The sequence below is a fragment of the Electrophorus electricus genome, chromosome 18, assembly GCF_041902795.1.
Source record: "Electrophorus electricus isolate QZ-2024a chromosome 18, ASM4190279v1, whole genome shotgun sequence".
Taxonomy (NCBI): Eukaryota; Metazoa; Chordata; class Actinopteri; order Gymnotiformes; family Gymnotidae; genus Electrophorus; species Electrophorus electricus.
In genome coordinates, this window is record NC_137514.1 from 7,505,001 (window position 1) to 7,525,026 (window position 20,026).

Sequence of the window (20,026 nt, forward strand, 5' to 3'; positions counted from 1 at the left end):
AGACTCCGAAGAAGACCAGGTAACAGAATGCTCCTGCTGACATCTGGGAAGAGGAAGTAACAGAACAGATTTGCAGACATCTGCTAAGGTGATAACTTTGAGAAAAAAAAATTACTGTGGAGGCATCTAGCAGTATGAACAAGCATATAACCTACGTTTGAATACAATCTTTAAAAATGGACTCTTGATGCAACAACCCCAACCTGTAAAGGCATTTTAAGGTTCTTCATTGTTTAGAAAATAACATGAAATAGCAGAAATACCACTAAATAAACTCTAGAATTCATAGTACGTAAAACAGTGGTAAAGACCTTCATACGCCCAAGATACTTGTCATTTCACTTTTGAAAACTATAATACGCTCTGCTTTTCATTCATTTTTTTTTACATCATGTGCAAAAATACAATTACAACACCAAGAGTTTCTCTTGGGTATAAGATAGATAGAAGCTAATCAATCAGTCATTTGGTGCTAAAACGTGCCAAGTTAAGTAATGACGGCCAGTAAGCATATAATCTTTGGACAATCTGGTGAACTGGGTTTCTACACTTTTACACACAGTGGTCTTCTGCACTTGTATAACAGACCGACAGACAGAAAGTCACTTGTAAAAGCAAAATAATGAAAAAATGCACTTTTCTTTCTGTCTCAGACAGAAGCCATTTCCCAGTCCTGTCGAGACCTGACGTTTGTGAACACGTGCTCTGTTTATGCATTCAATATAAAATAACATATGTACTTAGGAATGAAACGTTTTGCAGGTGTCTTATCTCAGACAAGACCTCATATATCAAAAATGAGAAACAGCATTTATCAGAATGAAAAACACACCTGTACTGATGTTCAGACATTTTAAAAGTATTTATCAAAGTGAAAAACGCCCATGCTCTGACAGATTGAAGGCCCGCTGTCAAGCCGCCGAACAGAGAGAGGAGCGCACCTGCAAGAATGGGAAGAGGAAGCCCACTGTGAAGTTGGACAACCAGTTGAGTGCACCACCTACGATGTAAGCGGCAGGGCGGTGAGACTGCGTGAACAGCTCGCCCGTCACGAGGAAGGGAACACCAGCTGTGCAGAGAGCCCAGAAAAGGCAAAGCTGTTACCACCAGCTACTGCACGGCTTCCACTAGGGGGCGACGTTTCTTAGTTTGGGATGCATGACATTTCGAATGTAGGACAAGTGTTCACAGTCTCTGAAGAGGCGGAACTGCTCTGGATGCTCTTGCTTGTCTGTGAGGTTATAGGCATAACATGCTGGAACTGCAACATACTCACATGAGGATCGGCTCTTTTTAACAAATGCAAGTACAAATGTTCATATTGGTAGATTATGGAGCGTAATTAGAAAAATGTGAAAATCTGGCAACTCTATGATTGGGATATAAGTCATGGGACGATTACTGGAGAAACACGAGTTTTAAAGCTATCAAAGAGTCCAACAATCTAACTTGTATTGAAGGGCCAGACAACTGACCCTGACAATGAAGGAGAGAAAAACAGAGGGATGGAAGGAGAGAGCGAGAGAAAGTGAAGGAAAGGGAAACAGAGAGAGAGGGAACAGGCAGAGGCCAACAAAACGGGTCTTGTGGGAGACCTCACCAGGCCCAATGCAGAATCCAGCTATGATGCCTACCACACATGCCACACTGATGTAGTGCATGAATGGCACACGAGCCTGGCATGGGGGAAACAAATACACAAATAAACGTGCGGTCACAATGAACCAACCGACCAACCAACAAACAAACACCTATAAACACTCAAACACTCAAATAAACATTAATAAGTATCTACCTGTAATATGAGGGAGAAAGTGATGCCTGAACAGCATATTCCCATAAAGCCGAAGCCACCAATCAGCAGAGGCTTTCGACCTATTCTTTCAATAGTGAAACACTGTGGAGAAGAGAAGAGAACTGAACAGTCCTTAGAACTGGGTCTGCATACTGAAAAAATCACAAACTGTAACTCAGTTTAATCTCACCTACACAGTACAATTAATCTGGCCAGCAGGTTGTGCTGTAGTACGGTGTACTGTGCTATGTACTATGACATGCACAATAATACATACTGTGATATGTACTATGACCTGCATAATAATATGAACTACGGTGTGTACTATGATGTGTACTATGATATACGCAATGATGTGTACTACATGTATTATGGTATGTACTATAGCATGCACAACAATACATACTATACGAACTATGATATGTACTGTGGTGTGCACAGTAATATGTACTACATGTACTATGATATGTACTATGATATGCGCGATGATACACCTATGATATGTACTGTGGTATGTACTATGATATGCGCGATGATACAGCTATGATATGTACTATGGTATGTGTTAGGTTATGTACTATGATATACACAGTGGTACATACTATAATACACACAATGATATGTGCTATGTGTACTATGACATGTACTATGGTATGTGCTAATATATGTGCAATGATATATATCATATGTACTATGATATGCACTATGGTATATACTATACTATGATATGTACTACGTGTACTATGATATGTACAATTATATGTACTGTATGCACTATGGTGTGTACTGTACGTACGATTTGTACTATGATATATATGCTGTGTGTACTAGGACATGCACTGCGTGTACTAGCATATGTACTATGATATGAGCCCGTGAATGGAGCTAGTGCTCTTACCCCAACAAGACCAGCAATGACTTCAATGGCACCCGTGCCTACTGTTGTGTACTGAACCTGAGAAGCATGGATCCCAGCATTCTCAAAGATGGAGTTTGTATAGAACCAGATCTGGAGACAAACACCATCATATCTATTTTAATCTTATGCCTTACATATCTTAAGTACAAAAAAGCTGCACTTACAATTTGAAGTACTTATAATAAAAGTAAAGTAAAAAATCACAGACACACCCACATCTGTACCACACACTCACCGCATCGATGCCAGACAGCTGCATGCCCATGTTGACCACAGCTACGGAGAGAACCTGCCACCTCACAGTTCGGTCTCGGAGCAGCTCGCAGACGGAGACGGTCTGCACGGAGGAGTGGAAATGCTGTTCTTCTTGCATCTCCTCCACCTCCTCCTGGTTATTAGCCTTTCCACGGTACGTCTTCAGGGCTAGCAACAAGACCAACAGACATTCCAAATTCCTTTCACAGCATTTAACAGATGCTCTTATCCAGAGTGACTTACAAAAGTGCTTTGTCATTTACTCATAGAATACATCCTAGCTAGTACAGCAGGTTAGTCAAGATACCACTGAACTAGAATACTGTAGAAATACAGGGAACATTGCTGATGCCTAGAAGTGCCAGATACGTAAGGTCTAGCTCAGACAACAATCAGTGCAATAAACAATAAGTAATAAACAATACCCTACAATAAGTACTAGTTTCAGTTAGTCAATATAGGAGCAGGGTCAGTGATCATTTAAATATTCCATGAATAGACAGCAGACCAGTGCCATGTGATGGTATGTACAACAGATAATTCATTGAAACCATGCTAATGCAGCTACCAGTAAAGTTAACATGGTGTCAGTAGCATTCGTTAAACTCAACCTTGAACACTATAAGTTTGTGATCGTAGCCTTAATCTCCATCGTAATCATTCTCTATTTCATCATTACATAGCAGGCAATTAGAGTTGAAAATGGTGGCAAGTATGTGTCTCTGCTTGTTCCTCCAGTCAGATGCAGTCCTTGGCTGTGTTACCAGATTTTCTCAAAGTTCACTATGCTAGCTTCTGTGGGAAGGACAGGCCTATGAAATTTCAGGCTGAAATTCTTTGATGCCTGCAGGTGACGGAGAAAGACCCATTAGTTACTGGGAGGCTGGTGACATGCACTCTGTCCTGTCCAACACAATCAAGCTTGAGGCAATAAATCAAGCAGCAGCCACAGCAAAAGGCTTTTTTTTTCCAGTGTAGCCCTCTGAAATACATTGTGTGGACTGAGGGATGACAGAAAGTTCAACTACATTTACGGCATTTAGCTGATGCTTTTATCCAAAGCGACTTACAATCCTGACAGAACACAACTTGAGCAATTGAGGGTTAAGGGCCTTGCTCAGGGACCCAACAGTGGCAACCTGGCTGTGGTGGGGCTTGAACTGGCAACCTTCGGATTATCAGTCAAGTACCTTAACCACTGAGCTAAATGTGAAAATGTACACAACATAAATTCATTACATTTGTTGCGGGCAGAGAACCAATTACCTGCGACAGTGGCATGAATGTTATGTTTCTCAATCAACAAGTAACGAGGACTCTCTGGAAACCATGGCAGCAGCATGAGCTGAATGAAGGCTGGCACCGCAGTTAGTGATAGGAACAGAGGCCAGTGCTGTTCCTGTGGAGACATGGCATGACATCAGCCCTTCACAGGTCACAGGCTGCATGTTGTTATCCAGGACCAACGTTTTTCATAAGAGATAGGACATGACATCATAAACCCTTAACAGGACACCAGCATGTTTGGTAAGACTAATTAAATACTGACTAACAAAACACCCAAAGGAATCAAGCATGGCTTTCACAATCTTCCTTTCTTGCAGCTATGCAACTATCTTACGACTGAGCTTTGGTCAAGAGATGAGAAAGGGTCTCTCTCCACCTCGCCCAGGATCTCCTGGAGTCCCAGAATCTGAGCAAAGAAGACACCAATGCAGATGAAGATGCTAGGTACGAGGCCCAGGAAGCCACGGAGATTCTTTGGGGCGATCTCTCCCAAGTACATGGGCACCACACTTAGTGCAATCCCTACACCAGCAGAAAAGAAGGGAAAAGCACCTTAAGCAATGATGACGTTCCCATTGTAAATCAGAAGGGCAACCAAAAAGAGCTGAACTTAACAAGAGGATGAGACAACGACCGAGATATTCAAAGCCACTAGTATACCCGAGTGCACTCCTGTGAGAAAGCGGCCCACGATGATCATCTCAGGAACACCAAACGCTCTGCTGAAGCCCATCAGTCCACTCCCTGCAAACACCAGAGCTGTGCTCTTAACCAGAGTCCCTTTCCTGCACACAAACATGGAGGGGAATGGCAAGTTGAAAGTCTTATGCAATTCATCTAGAATTCGCAAATCACAATCCTTCTGAACACTGCTGAGAACTATTCCACTTCTCCAACAGCTTATTCCACGCTTTCATCTACAGGGAGTTCCTAGAATCTGAGAGTCCTCAGATCACACGCATCAGGCAAATTTGGATGAAACATTATCCTGCTGTATCAAGGTTTCATATAGTCTGTTGCCATCTTTTTGCTGTACCTCCCGAATTTGGTGACCAGCATCCGCACGGTAAAGGAGCCCACCAGTCCCCCAAGGGCGAAGATGGACACGGTTACGGAGTAGAGCACCGTGAGGCCCTCTGTGCTCATGGACGTCCCATAGCGCTCCACTGTTGTGAGGTTAAAAAACTCCTTTATGTACTGGGAAGGGGAAAGAAGCAAAAAGAACACATACAGATGAACAGATGCTGTTAACAGACAGATGAACAGATGCTGTTAACAGACAGATGAACAGATGCTGTTAACAGACAGATGAACAGATGCTGTTAACAGACAGATGAACAGATGCTGTTAACAGACAGATGAACAGATGCTGTTAACAGACAGATGAACAGATGCTGTTAACAGACAGATGAACAGATGCTGTTAATAGACAGATGAACAGATGCTGTTAACAGAATGAGTAGGTCCTGTAAATACTAAAAGAAGGCCTAGAAATAATACCAGTGCTACAGAAGACTTGGAATACTACAAACAAAATGTGGTTTTAACAGTTCTGACAATACCATTATAAAAACAAACAAATGTTTTATAACAAGTGGAAAATATGACACAAACACAAAGAGGCATCTCCACAAAGTTTGTCCGGGATCCACTTACTAGATTTTATTACACATTATCCCAACTTCATGTCATTATTTACTTTTTAAACCACTACAGAAATGTCTTCATGAGACAAAAGTTCATTACTCAGCTCAGCTCAGCCTCTAGAGACCAAAGATGCAATCTTAATGCAGTTATGATCTGTCTTGTGATTAAAGGTCATTGTGGGAATTAGAAGGTCATGAAGAACCCACAAGACTCATTACACAAAAAATGGCAGCAAATCAAATCAATCAGTCATCTACTGGCAATACCTGCATTATAGCTATGTAATGATGGCCGGTAAGCATCTAATCTTTGGGTAAACTGGTGAGCTGGGTTTGTACACTTTTATACATAGAGTGGTCTTCTGCACATGTATCACAACCAGAAAGACAGAAAGACACTTGTAAAAGCAAAATAAATAAATACATTAATTAATTATTTTTTTAAAATGCACTTTTCTTTCAGTGACAGCCTAAACAGAAGCCTCTATCTAATGCCTGGATGTTAGCTTCATCAATCAGAAAAAAAGAGCCAACTTCGAATAAGTTATAAGTAACTGCAAAAAAGCACTCGCAAGGGCAGGGGGTCATCTCACTACCAGGCACACCCGCTCTTGGTTTGCCTCTTGCTTTCTCTCGTCACATATCTCTCTCATATTGTATCTCTCCTTGCAATTTTAAAGTCACAAATGTGATGTGACTCATCATTTTACCGCAGTTTGTTATTCTCAAATGGTAATAGTAAGTTCGCTTTCTCTCTCATCAGCAGATTTTTTGGGTTTTTTTGGAATCAAACATATGGCTTGCTACCAAAAGGATCGGGCCATATCCCATTACTGTTCATCGGGACGACCCTTGCTGGGTAGTTATTGATGTTCCTGGCTAGATTAAGTTACAGAGTACATGGAAAATGCCCGCAACAAGAATACCCATAACTGTCATTCCCAATACCACATCAACATGAACATGACAGCTAAAGGGATTTGTAGAAAACTATTTAAAAAATACTTTAATATAGGTGCAACAGAGATGCAATTGAATTACAATACTACACCATACCAGTAAATGCAAAAAAAAACAACCCAAAAAACAGTGTTTTTTAAAAATCAGAGAATAACTATGCAACTTCACTTTTATAGTGTCAGACACTCCTCCCAAAATGGGAATACAAAGACATACATTTACTGAGGGCACCAGTTCTTCGTGGGTTACTTGTCACTCACCTGAGCAGGATGATTGACTACCGCCAAGTTATAGCCATATAGCATTGAGCTGCCAACCGAGGAAAGAAGCGCTACAGCTAGTAGAGATGAAGTTAAACGCTGTGGGGATATGAAAGACAGTCACCAGCTGGCTATATAAAAGCAATGTAGATCACTCACTAGATAACACAGCCAACATACATTGAGGTCATCTTAATACTAAAACATGTTTAGGACATGCTTACATCGATTCCACTGAAATTGACCAAGTAGTTGTGTAGTACTAAACAATGAGAGTCCTTCAGCCAGACACAAACTGCTAAACCGAGCCATGCAGGCATATGTAGTATTTCAGCTCTAATGTTTGATCACTGACTAACAGTTTTAGCCTTTTGGTGTTCTGCAAAGGTAGCTAAATACGCTACAGTAGGAGTGCCCATCCCTGGTCCTGGAGAACCAAAGTCAGATGCAGGTTTGTTGTTTTAATACCCTTGTGCTACAGCCTTGGTCATGTGGTCCTATGCAAGTAAATAAATAAAATCCAGGCAGAAACCTTAAACATGTATCCACCAATCCTCCATCATAGTTGTTAGCAAGAATGTTCGACTCTTTGAGGGACATGGACTTAAATGTCATGAAATGAGCATTAGAGATGAGTTAATCCATGTCTTAGTTCCATGTCCTTTGCATTCACAGGCAATAATGAGAGTGGCTTGTACATTTGAATGATCTTTCCAGCGCAAAACTGAAGGGCTGAAGCTGTTTGTCGGTGGCTTCTGTTCATGTGTGCTGAACAGTAATATAGTGTTATTTAGTTGATGCTTTTGTTCTAGTTGACTTATAGACACAGTCACAGTCTCTATGTAGTTACTTGGAGAGTTAAACTCTGCTTAAGAGCACAATGGTGTCAGTAGTGTCAGCTGAGTCCTAACCCATGATCCCTTGGCTTATTGCCAAATCCTCTTGACTGCTGGGCATCCAGCACCTCAGTAGTACCATAAATAGTATTACATTCTCTCCACAGATTTCCTATTATCTTTAAGAATTAATGTAAGTTATGATTAATTACGGGGGAAATTTGATTACTTTTATTATCCAAACATGCCTGTCCTGTTGTCCGATCAGTTCATTCAGGAAAGAAGCTATTGGGAACGTCACGCAGGCGAGTGAAGTACAGGACGGAGTATGACACTGCTGAGTGCATGTGATATATTTTGCAGACTGTATGCTAAATCTGATGGATTAGTCTCTGGATATAATCCATAGAGCTGTGCATATAATCTGACCACAATCCATATATCTTTGCACATGACAATATAAGCAAGAATGTGGAATGTAGCAGAGTGTGGAGCGAGTTTGCAGTTAGTGTCTCAGGGTCGGGCCACTCTAGAACCCCTCCCAGAGACCGTCAGCATCACTGGCTCGTCCATCAGATGGTGAAAGGGTGCAAAAGGAGAATGTGAAGTGAAAGCGGCAGCAGGTGCATCACCAGTGCCAGATTATATATTTTTGCATCAATGCAATGTGTGCTTACACTGCAGATGCAATATTATTTGGTTTTATGGTTTTTATGGTTTATTCAAATCCATAAACCATTAAAACTGTATTGGCACAACTAAAAAGTCCAAATATCATTTGAGATCACATCAACATCATTTCCATAGTAGTCTTGGATGGTCTTGGACATGAGTTGTGCGGCTCTGGCCGAAGCTTACGAGAATCAAACTGCTTAACAAACTAACACTCAACAGAGGGGCAATACATGAAAACAGGCCTTGTTAAATTCTCATGGACTATTATGAAAGATTATGAGATTCTAGGGAAAGATTATCTTACACTGATTTTGTGAACATGGTACTAATACATTTGAACTCTCCTTATATGATAGAATGCACATGCCAATATCAGTAGAGAGGTTTCCAGTCCAGGTCTAATGTGCAATATTCCAACAGTTAAATATTTTATTATTAATAAAATATTACAGATTCACACAAAGTAATTTAAAGACATCTGTAGTATAAATAGACATAATCGACATCAGCATTTATAAATAATTTATTTATGTGTATGCACAGCATTAATGTAATGTCATGGGTGTTATAACATTACCAAATAATACGTATACATAGTGCCTTTCTAATAACTTTTAACATACATACAACAGAAGTTCACAAATGGCTGATATATTATCTGATTTAATCTAAAAATGAAAGTAATGCCAGCACAGACTAAATTACCTATAATTGTTTCAGTCACTATGTTTCTCTAAGACAGGTTATCTGATAATTGTCCAGCAACATAAAGCCATTCACTAAGAGCCAAATAATGTAATAGAATTAATACCGTACATTCCTCTTGTGTAATGACTGTACTAGTGAGCATTACTGTACTAATGAGTAATACTTTACATTTCTCTTGTGTAATGACTGTACTAATGAGCCAGGTTGAGATTTATCTGTAATATTTAACCTAAGCGAAACTAAAAATTAGTATGTGTACATGGTGCAAATGCAAAAATCTATCTATCTATCTATCTATCTATCTATCTATCTATCTATCTATCTATCTATCTATCTATCTATCTATCTATCTATCTATCTATCTATCTATCTATCTATGTTTAATATATTTATTTATGATCTACAGTTTAGACTATTTTATAGGCTGAAATTTGAAATAATTTCAAACCGCTCAACTTACCCCTTTACTTTTTCCATCGTCTATTAAAATTTCCTCCGCCATTTAGGAAAGCAAAAATAAACGCTCTTCAGACTACAGGGCGAGTTTACTCTTAAACCTCTTAATACCCCTGGCGTTCTGCTCGCCGTTTACCCAGAGGGTCTACCACACGCGTCCACACACACCCTACTTTTGCCGCTCCTCCGACCCATGCTAGTTGCATTCACGTTTAAACTATCCCCGTGATTGTTTAGTCGTCTTTTTGTTGAAGCGATCCTGCAAAGTAGTGGTTGCCGAAAAAATAAAATAAAATCTGCGAACCAAGTAATAATATGTGACGCTAGCACTGTTTACATGTGTTGTGATGCTGTATATTAAATTAACTTGTTCTACTGTGAACTCCGTGTCCATGTGCTTATATGAACCTGTCTGTAACATTTCAAACTACTGCAATTTGTGATTCAGGTAGCCTGAAGTGGCTAAAACAATTAATGTACTTGAGCTGTGCTAACAGATTTGAATTCTTTATGTTTAGTTAGCGGATAAATAAGATGCACTGTGTGTGCTCTGTCATTCTGGAAATGTTTTCACACCTTGTAAAAATCTAATTAATACATGAACACGAAATGCCATTCTTATGCTGTACCAAGCACGGGTACGGCTATTCAAGTACCTCAACCTGTGCAAGCTTTTGGCTTTTCTGTTGGTTCTAATCCATTTCTTCTTCAGCCACTCCACGTTTTTCGCTCTGCCATCTTCCAGCACATCTGTGCTAGGTAATGAGTGTTCTAAATTGCTTGGGAGGATGGTGAAAAAATATAGACTGTCTGGGGCTTCCTAAGGACTGGGTGGCAAATGGTTAATTAAATCAGAATCTATATATTGCAGCTAAATCCAGTGCATCTTCATGACACTGGACTCTAAAAAGTATGTTTGTTAACGGACCTGATGCATTTAATTTTAACTGTGTAGTCTTCCACTGTGTCAGCAATTACACCTCACAAGAAGTTCTCACACCCTTAAACCACTGGTTGGTTAAATACTACGACCTCTACACACGTTCTGGTAATACTTTATTAATCGTTAAACTGACTTTTAACAAGGATAAAGGGCATTTGTTTACTAAATGACCTCAAATACTTACAATTAAACATATTTAGAACAATTTATAAGAGTTTAGGTCCTGTATGAACCCATAAGAATGAAGTCTTCCCACAACAATAAACTTCTCTCTCTCTCTCTCTCTCTCTCTCTCTCTCTCTCTCTCTCTCTCCTCTGTCTTCTCATTTTAACCAGCCTATCTGCCTTGTGACTAACCGTAAGCAACATGAGAATACTGTTCTGCCTTAAGAATGCCCACAGCACTGTAACGTCACTCTGCTGTAATGTGCATTTTTTCGTGCAACAGTAAAGACATTTAGTCTATATTAGATTGAAAATTCCCATTTAGCTTTTTTGATTTGGAGTTCATCTGTACTCCATGTAGTGACGAGCTAATGCATCTTAGCAGAATTTTAAACCTTTTTAAAAGGTGAAATTTAAAGATTTTTGGGCTTTTCCTGTAAAACTTACTGTTTGTTCTGATCATGAACACTGATCATAAAAACTGATCCTTAAGACACAGTCACTGAAACCATTTACTCGGGTACCAAATCTGGTAACTAGATCTGTAGAACTGCAAGCACATTTTCAGCCTATCACTCAGTTTACAATTAGAAAATGCATATTCCAAAACACAGCACACAGTTCAGTAGCTACATTACAATTACCAAACTGAAATCACCTTTGTTTAGTTTGGAAAACACTGCCATTCAAAATGACACTCTCAATGCCCAATTACCTACACCCAGTCCTCAAGTATGAAAACACACCTAATTTCTTCACAGAGACAACGGAGCACGAGCACTATAAATAGGCAAAAGGTTTAAATACTCTCCATTCCTTAATCCTATCGAAGAGTTCTTTTCAGGAATTGGTACTGGAAGATCTATGACCTCACTGGCACATGCCCCTTCTCCAGGCGGTAGTGACGGTTTCTAGAACAGGGGTGGAAGACCCGTGCAGATGGTTTCTAGAACAGTGGGTTGAAACCTGTGCCACTTCTTCCACAGATGCCCCTCGTAAGACGCTCCCCAGCCCATCTTTTGTTACATTCAGAATAAATATTACAGAGATAGAAAAGAAGCTCTTACAATTACAACTAAGTTATAATTGTAGTAACACTTCTGGAACATTATGGACATTTTTCCAATTCGCCGGCTTGAAATATTCATAGGTCATAAACAAAGGGCTAATTCGTATGTACGCAGCAGGGAGGGAGTGATTCTTTATTCTCCATAAAAAAAACAAAAAACAAATAAGCACAGCTGTGAGCTACACACACTTGTGAAAAAGAAACAAAACCACGCACAGTAAAGGCTCATGGCGCAGCGATGAGCATGCTTGACTCGGGAGTCTTCTAAGGCACTGTATAAGTGAGCAATGCACAGCACTGGAGGAACGTCCTCATTGTCTTAAATAATGGAGATAAGAAACAAGGCATAAGTGCTTGTATTTAGTAATCAGGTGTGTGTGTGTGTGTATGTGTCACTGGGACTGCCTCTCCTGCTGGGTGCCCTGTGCACCATGACAATCCAGTTTAAATTCTAAACCCCTGTCCAGCTTTAACCTATGTGTAATGTTACAATACGTAATGTTTTTTATACTATTCCTTTAAATTCTGGTTAGCAAGAACATGTGAGTGATTTAGTGTGTGATGAACAGAATTCTAAAAAATTCACATTAATAACTACCACTTAGATTTAACACATCGATCAATCTTCTTGAAAAGAGTTTCATCAGGATTCATAGATATAACAGTAGTGTGGAACATGTTTATGAAGTGGTTTGATATTCTACTGTTGATATTCTACTAAGCTGTTTCATATCTGAGTGCCCTTCTGGGTTACAGACACACATCACATGCACAAGTGGCTTTAGGGAACTGAGAAGCCGCCAGGCATGAGAGTGGTTTTGGTGGGGGAATTAGCTCCAGCAAAAGCCTTTTCTGAGAACCATGGGAGAACTGTTCCTGAAGGAGCGATAAAGGTCTCATTCATAAGCCTTGTCTGGACCATGGCCTTGTTCCAGTTCACATCAAAAGTTCTGTGGTCCTTGCTCATGTGGACCTGCGGTACAAGTATGTCATCTAATTTACCCATCGCTCTGTTTGTTTGCTCTTGTATTCCTTCTGTCACAGTTAATCACATTCCATGGCATTTTTTAAAATAGGACACCAGAAATGGCTCCTGTTCTCTACAACTAACATGACTTTCATGTCAAAAAAGACAATCTGTTGGAAAATCAGCAAATGCATAGGATGTCATTGTGAAGAAACCAAGTAAATGCATAGTGTGATGATCACTCATAGAATCCAAGGAAGCGTCCGACTCCTGCTAACCAGTCATCATAGCAGCACACAGGAAATTGGGATTAAATCAGTCGGACTGTGACATGGATTTTTTAATTTCAATAATACTGTAGATTCTTTTTGCAACAAGTTTGGTCGTAGCATGCTGTGTACTTTATCCAATGTTCAGTTAACACACTCAGTGTTTTAATTGCTGTGAAACCTTCTGTAGGAAATTCCCAAATCAATTCACTAGGTGGCAACATTCCTCCTAGTCATCTCTGACGTTCCAGTTCTCGTTGCTTTACATTAGCAGATACACTTACCTACTTTACCTCTACAGTCACTGCTTAGTATAATCTGTACAACTATCTTGTAGGTGTATTTTATACCTGTGCAACTATCTTAGAGATGTATTGTGTGCTAGTGTCCAGCAATCTTGTAGGTGTATTACATATCTGTGCCTCTGACCACAAAACTACCGCAGACTTGATATCACCTGGAGACCATTCTCAGTACACCAGTGTGACTGTAATGGTAGTAGCATGATAGTGAGTGTTGTGTTTGTCTGAGTGTATCAAGTAACAGCAATGTCGCTGGAGTTTTAACGAGTTTTTGTTGCACCTGATGCCTGCCATGTAAAAACATCCAGCCAGGGGATTCTGCTGGAGTTTAGTTTGCTACAGTTGTGTGTGTGTGTGTGTGTGTGTGTGTGTGTGTGTGTGTGTGTGTGTGTGTGTGTGTGTGTGTGTGTGTGTGTGTGTTTGAGAAAGACTAAAAAATATCATAGCAGGCTTGAACTGACAACCTTCTGATTACTAGTGAGTACCTTGACCACTGCCCTTATTTTTGTACCAGCAAGATGGTTTGAATTTTAAACACAAATACTTTTGACTCTGACCCCCTGAAGATTGTCAGGTCCAATGGACAGGGCACACATTTATTTCCTGTAGGACCTAGGTTTGAGGTTGCTGCCCCTATCCTTTGCCACAGAGACGCTACCCATATGAGTGCTGTGTAACTGTGAATATCATTTTATAGTTTTGCATGACCACAGATTGTCAAATGACAATATCTCGAGAACATTCAGGATATCTAATACAGTAAATTTAGTTTTAAATAGTACATAGACATTTCTCATGTTATTCAATCTGATACCTTATTCCAGTCAAGTAAGATGCATGTGTGATATATAGAAATTGATAGAAAGTTGATAATATTTGCATGAAAAACTAATATTTCACTTGACTGCTTGATTTATGTAGACCTATGCAGTATATATTAGTTCTCATATGAAGCTTCTTAATGCTACTGATGCACTCCAACATCTTATCAAGCAGTTAATAAATATTGATCATGAGCAAGCGCTTGTTTTGATTTTATGTTATTGCCTTATGTTTAAAGACTTAAGCATTATGTAACTGACTTTAGATTTGTTTCCTCATATTTATGTAGTTCAAATCTAAATAGAATATGGATATTTTCATATAGTTATACATATTGAAATATAGTCTCAGAGCAGATCATGCATTTCAGCACTGACTACTTACACTTCTTTATGAATATGAAACTAAAAGCATCAATATCTAATCCACTTTAACTCCACAACATATGTCTGAACCAATGGACACAGGTTGTCCCAAGCACAGAATTTGAGCACTGAATATCTCACTCTGTCCATTTCAAATATGATTCCCCAAAGTTGACCCCCGACACTGTTTAGCCAGTGTCAGTGAACAGAAATAGTCACCATCCTGGAATGTGAATCTGCCATGAATAAGGAATGGTATCAAAACTTCCTCCAGAAGCAACTTCTCCCAACAATCCAGGAGCAATTTGGTGATGAACAATGTTTTTCCAGCATGACGGCGCACCATGTCACAAGGCAAAAGTGATAACCAAGCGGCTCCGAGAACAAAACAAAACTCCCCAGATCTCGATCCCATTGAGAACCTGTGGTCAATCATCAAAAAGAGGGTGGTGTTATGAACCCCAGGAACAACGCTCAGCCCCGCACAGCCACGCCTACTCGCACACACCCCCAATCTGACACACTGGAATTCTAGCACACACCTGATTCCCATTCTCCTCACTACCTCACTACCACCCACCTTTATAAGCTTCCTTTCCCCGTGTGCATGTCGCAAAGTATTGCTTCACCTGTGTGGCATACTAAGCATTTCCTTATGCTGTGTGTTTTCCCGGTTATTGACTCCTGTCTACTTTCTAGACCTCGTGTCCTGACCCTTGGACACCTCCCAGACACTACCCTGTGTTTCGACCCCAGACCGACCCGACCACACTTACCTGTCTGATTCCACGAATAAGTTTGTTTGCTAAAATAAAACCTCTAGCAATTGGATCCTCTTCTATGTGTGTGCAAACATTACAGGTGGACAAACAAAAACACAGAAACTGTGATCAACTCCAAGCACTGATCAGGCAAGAATGGGTTGCCATCAGTCAAGATTTTGCCCAGAAGCTGATATCCAGCATGCCAAGACGAATTGCAGAAGTCTTATAATAGAAAGGTCAAGACTGCAAACATTACGTTTTTGCTTAAACTTAGATTTACATTTATGGCATTTAGCTGACACTTTTATCCAAAGTGACTAACAATTATGACTGAGTACAAATTGAGCAATTGAGGGTTAAGGGCCTTGCTCAGGGGTCCAACAGTGGCAAATTTGATGCATTTGTCAATAGTAAAAAAAACTTATGAAATGCATATAATGGTAGTTTACTACACCATATAAACATCTGACAAAAGGATCTAAAAAACTGAGGCAGTAAACTTTGTGAAAAAAGTTTATATTTTCCTGGTATCCCTGGTTGGCTATGCATGACCCACACATTTCCTGGTCTCAGTCTGAAACCATACCCTAAACCATACACTCTCATTGTGAGGATGCTGCTATGGAGGAATATGTGCAGGAGGCTCTTCAGCAGGGTTTTATTCATCCCTCAACCTCTCCCCTCATAGCTGGATTCTTCTTTGTGGAGAAAAAAGATGAGGAGGTTTACTACTGTGCATTGATTACAGAACATTAAATGAAGTAACTATAAAATATTCTTATCCCTTGCCCTTGATCTCCATTACACATGAGGAGCTGCAAGGAGCTACTGTATTCACCAAGTTAGACTTGCGGAGTGCTTATAATTTGATCCGCATAAGAGGGTGATGAGCGGAAGACCGCTTTTGTCACAGCGCGTGGACACTATGAGTATCTGGTAATGCCTCATGCTTAGCCAATAGTCCTTCTCCAGACATTCCTGGATGAGATATTCTGATATGATTGACAGATTCCTTATGATGTGTATTGATGAGATCCTTATTTACTCTCAGTCACTATCTAAACATCTGCACCACATTACTGCGGTTCTAGCCTGGCTAAGACAACAGAACCTCTACACGAAGGCAGAAAAGGCTCCATCGAACATCCTTAACCTTCTTAGGCCTTCTTGTGCACTGGCCAGTGCCCATTAACATCAAGGAGTTACAAAGGTTCCTGAGGCTTGCAAACTTTTATAGACGATTTACTAGGAACTTCGGCACCATAGATTCACCCTTGACCGATCTCCTCAAGGGGCGGGCTAATGGGAGACTACTATGAGGAGGCCTTCCACAGATTAAAGGTCACTTTCACGTCAGCCCCAGTCTTGCACCAGCCAGATATGTTACTCCCCTTTCAAGTGAAGGTAGATGCCTCTGACGTAGGGGTGGGAGCGATACTTCCACAGAGGCAAGGCTCCCCACCCAAGTTATATCCTTGTGCCTTCTTTTCCAGAAAACTCCAATCTGCAGAGAGGAATTATGATGTAGGCAATCGTGAACTGCTAGCCAGAAAGCTGGCATTGGAACAAAGGAGACACTGGTTAGAGGGAACTCAACATCCCTTCATTGTGCTCACGGACCATAAGAACCTGGAATACTTAGGATCTGCCAAGAGACTGACAACCATACAGGCCAGATGTGACCTCTTCTTTTTTTTTTTTTTGCTTCTGGGTCTCTTATATACCAGGTTCAAGGCACAAGATGCACTGTCTGGCTTATATTAGAAAGAGGAAAGACCAGAAATAACAAAAGAACATCTTGCCATAGCACTGTTTCTTGGCTCCCATATGGTTGGGGTTTTCAGCAAGAGTTAGAGGAGGCTCTGAGCAAGGATCCTGGCCCAGTAGAATACCCCACAGGAAGACAATAGATACCCATGGCCAATCTGATGAGGTGGGCACATACTTCATTGTTTACAGGACACCCAGGAATTATGACTACAACCAATCTACTGTCAAGGAAGTATTGGTGGGAGTCCCTGGAAAGATTGCCTTTCTGGTTTAGTTTTAATTTAAAGTCACCCTCGGTCACATCTATAAACCAGGTAGGCTTACATCACTGAATATATTCTCTCTATTCGTTCTGTTGTAGAAGTTTGGAATTAATAATTTACCCGCTTTATATAATATAATAATATTATTATCTACCATCTGTTAACTGTCTTCAGGACAAATGCCCTTTACAAGTCACTTTGTTTTGATGATGGAAATAAAAGTATACCGCTATTCGATGACGTCACAATATATGCGACGCCATATACAATTAAGACGTACACGGAACATATTGAAGATTCACCATACTGACTCATTAAAATCGAACCTATATTCAAGGATAATACAATCTACTGTACTAGTGTATACTAATACTGTATTAGCTCACGTCTTTAAAATCCTAGAACACATGCCCACAAAAATAGTGCTAGAGCTAAACTGTATATTACAAAACCTTTGACCTAAAGCGCAGCTTAAGACAGTAAAGACAACAAATCCCCTCTACCATATGGACTCTTAAAACAACCGCCGTTTATTACACCGTCGTATACAGCCTTCTCTTCGGCGACTACGATAGGCTATTCAGATCATATAGCCTATAATATACAACACATACTTGCATAATGTGGCAATAGTTACAACTGGCTTACAATCACAGTTAGTTTTGCAGTAGACTAGAGAGTCGGGTTTTTTTTAAGTAAAACAGGATAGTACTGTTTAAAACTGGCTGTTTACCTGCTACACTTTCTTTTACAGTGCTGCGTACAACATTTCTATTTACACTAATTTAAACAATTAATCTACATAACAGAGCCCACGACAGTCCGTTGGACAAGCTAATTATTTACCACTTAAATCAACTGCCAAACTCATTTGTTACACATAGGCTATTATACGTAAACTTATAGTAAAGCAAGCCTAAGTATACCTATTATAAAGCACTGACAAAATCCCACAATTTATTCAGCATAGCCAAAGTTGAACTCACCCATGGAAATGTGCCAATAGACAGAAATCGATTTTCGATGGATTCCTTCGTCTATACATCACTGCATATATTCTCTCTATTCAGTCAATTGTAGGAGTTTGTAGGAGTAACAGATTACATCATCCGTTTGGCGTTAGCTCCCTGCCTTTACGACCACTCGTCTATACAGTAGAATGTTTAGGATGACGGCAATATAAGTATTCTAAATGGCGTCGGAATGCGCGACGTAACTCTCGTCAACTGTGCACACCTTCACCATACCGGCTCATATTAGAATCGGAACATTTACATTATTTTCCTGACACCAGTTTTCCAGGTGTTTAATCTCCTCCAGGTTAAACACCTGGAAAACTGGTGCCAGGAAAATAATCTCCTCCTAAACGTCAGTAAGACAAAGGAGCTGATTGTGGATTGCAGCAAGAAGCAGGAGCGGCACTACCAACCTGTGAGGATCAGTGGAACCACGGTGGAGAATGTAGATAGTTTCAGGTACCTTGGTGTTCACATCTCACAGGACTTGTCCTGGTCCCGCCATACCAACTCCCTGGCAAAGAAGGCTCATCAGCGTCTTTACCACCTCAGACGCCTAAGAGACTTCAGACTGCCCTCCAAGGTACTGCGGAACTTCTACACCTGCACTATCGAGCGCATCCTCACGGGGAACATCACAGTCTGGTTTGGGAACAGCACCAAGCAGGACAGACCAGCACTCCAAAGGGTGGTGCATTCAGCAGAGCGCATCACTCATACGGAACTTCCTGACCTGCAGACCATCTACTGGTCTGGAGGATTGTGAAGGACCCCACCCATCCCAACAATAGGCTCCTCTCCCTGTATTATGTTCCCTGTATTTCTACAGTATTCTAGTTCAGTGGTATCTTGACTCTAACCTGCTGTACTGGCTAGGATGTATTCTATGAGTAAATGACAAAGCACTTTTGTAAGTCTATCTGGATAAGAAAGAGCATCTGCTAAATGCCGTAAATGGAAATGAAAATGTTCATTTGAACATGGCAGTGGCAGTGAATATACTGTACTGTGCAAAAGAGAATACCATCCAAGAAATTATTAGCTATTTACGTGGCGTAGTTTCTCAAATGCTTTGTAACACTAAGATCATTAAATGATAGTGTATTACACTATACACTCTCTCTCATTTTAAATTATCTTAGCACTTCTTTTTACATGAAAAACACATTGCAACATACAATACAACATTGATTCATCATGATAGGGCCCAGTAGTATCTAGTACCTTAGAAAACAGGCCTAGGTTATTCAATGTTATTACTTATATAAAAACAGTCATATATAATTCTATATTTTTAAAACATAAAGGCAAGAAGAGATCCTAAGTAAGCACTCATCACTCTAAAAACACTTGTTGCTGTTCAGTAGCAATCCATGCAGTGGAGCCATTGTGACAGCACTGAAGTCAAGATAATAACCACAGCTCACAGGAGGAGGAGGTAACATCAGCGAGGGTGTGGAAAAAGAGAAGAAAGAGAGTGAAAGAGAAATTTTGATTCAGGCAGACGAGACAGA

General features: G+C 40.2%; 1 protein-coding gene across 2 annotated transcripts in view; it reads right to left on the reverse strand.

Annotated features, from left to right (window-relative positions):
* Positions 1-9,959, reverse strand: part of slc2a15b (solute carrier family 2 member 15b) — a 10,261-nt gene extending 302 nt beyond the window's left edge. The window contains exons 1-12 of one of the 2 annotated variants that reach the window (XR_014118164.1): positions 9,802-9,959; positions 7,123-7,221; positions 5,293-5,453; positions 4,917-5,041; positions 4,633-4,778; positions 4,236-4,368; positions 2,950-3,137; positions 2,694-2,804; positions 1,796-1,897; positions 1,601-1,676; positions 156-1,069; positions 1-43 (exon numbers count right to left, since the gene is read on the reverse strand). The exon at positions 1-43 is cut by the window's left edge and continues 75 nt beyond it. Coding sequence is in view for 1 of the 2 variants with exons in the window: in XM_027010450.3 (XP_026866251.2) it covers positions 1-43; positions 942-1,069; positions 1,601-1,676; positions 1,796-1,897; positions 2,694-2,804; positions 2,950-3,137; positions 4,236-4,368; positions 4,633-4,778; positions 4,917-5,041; positions 5,293-5,453; positions 7,123-7,221; positions 9,802-9,843 (1,354 nt within the window). In the remaining variant the exon portion in view is untranslated. The remainder of the gene's footprint in view (positions 44-155; positions 1,070-1,600; positions 1,677-1,795; positions 1,898-2,693; positions 2,805-2,949; positions 3,138-4,235; positions 4,369-4,632; positions 4,779-4,916; positions 5,042-5,292; positions 5,454-7,122; positions 7,222-9,801) is intronic. The other variant, XM_027010450.3, reaches the window with a different exon arrangement.
* Between the last annotated feature and the right edge of the window lie 10,067 nt (positions 9,960-20,026).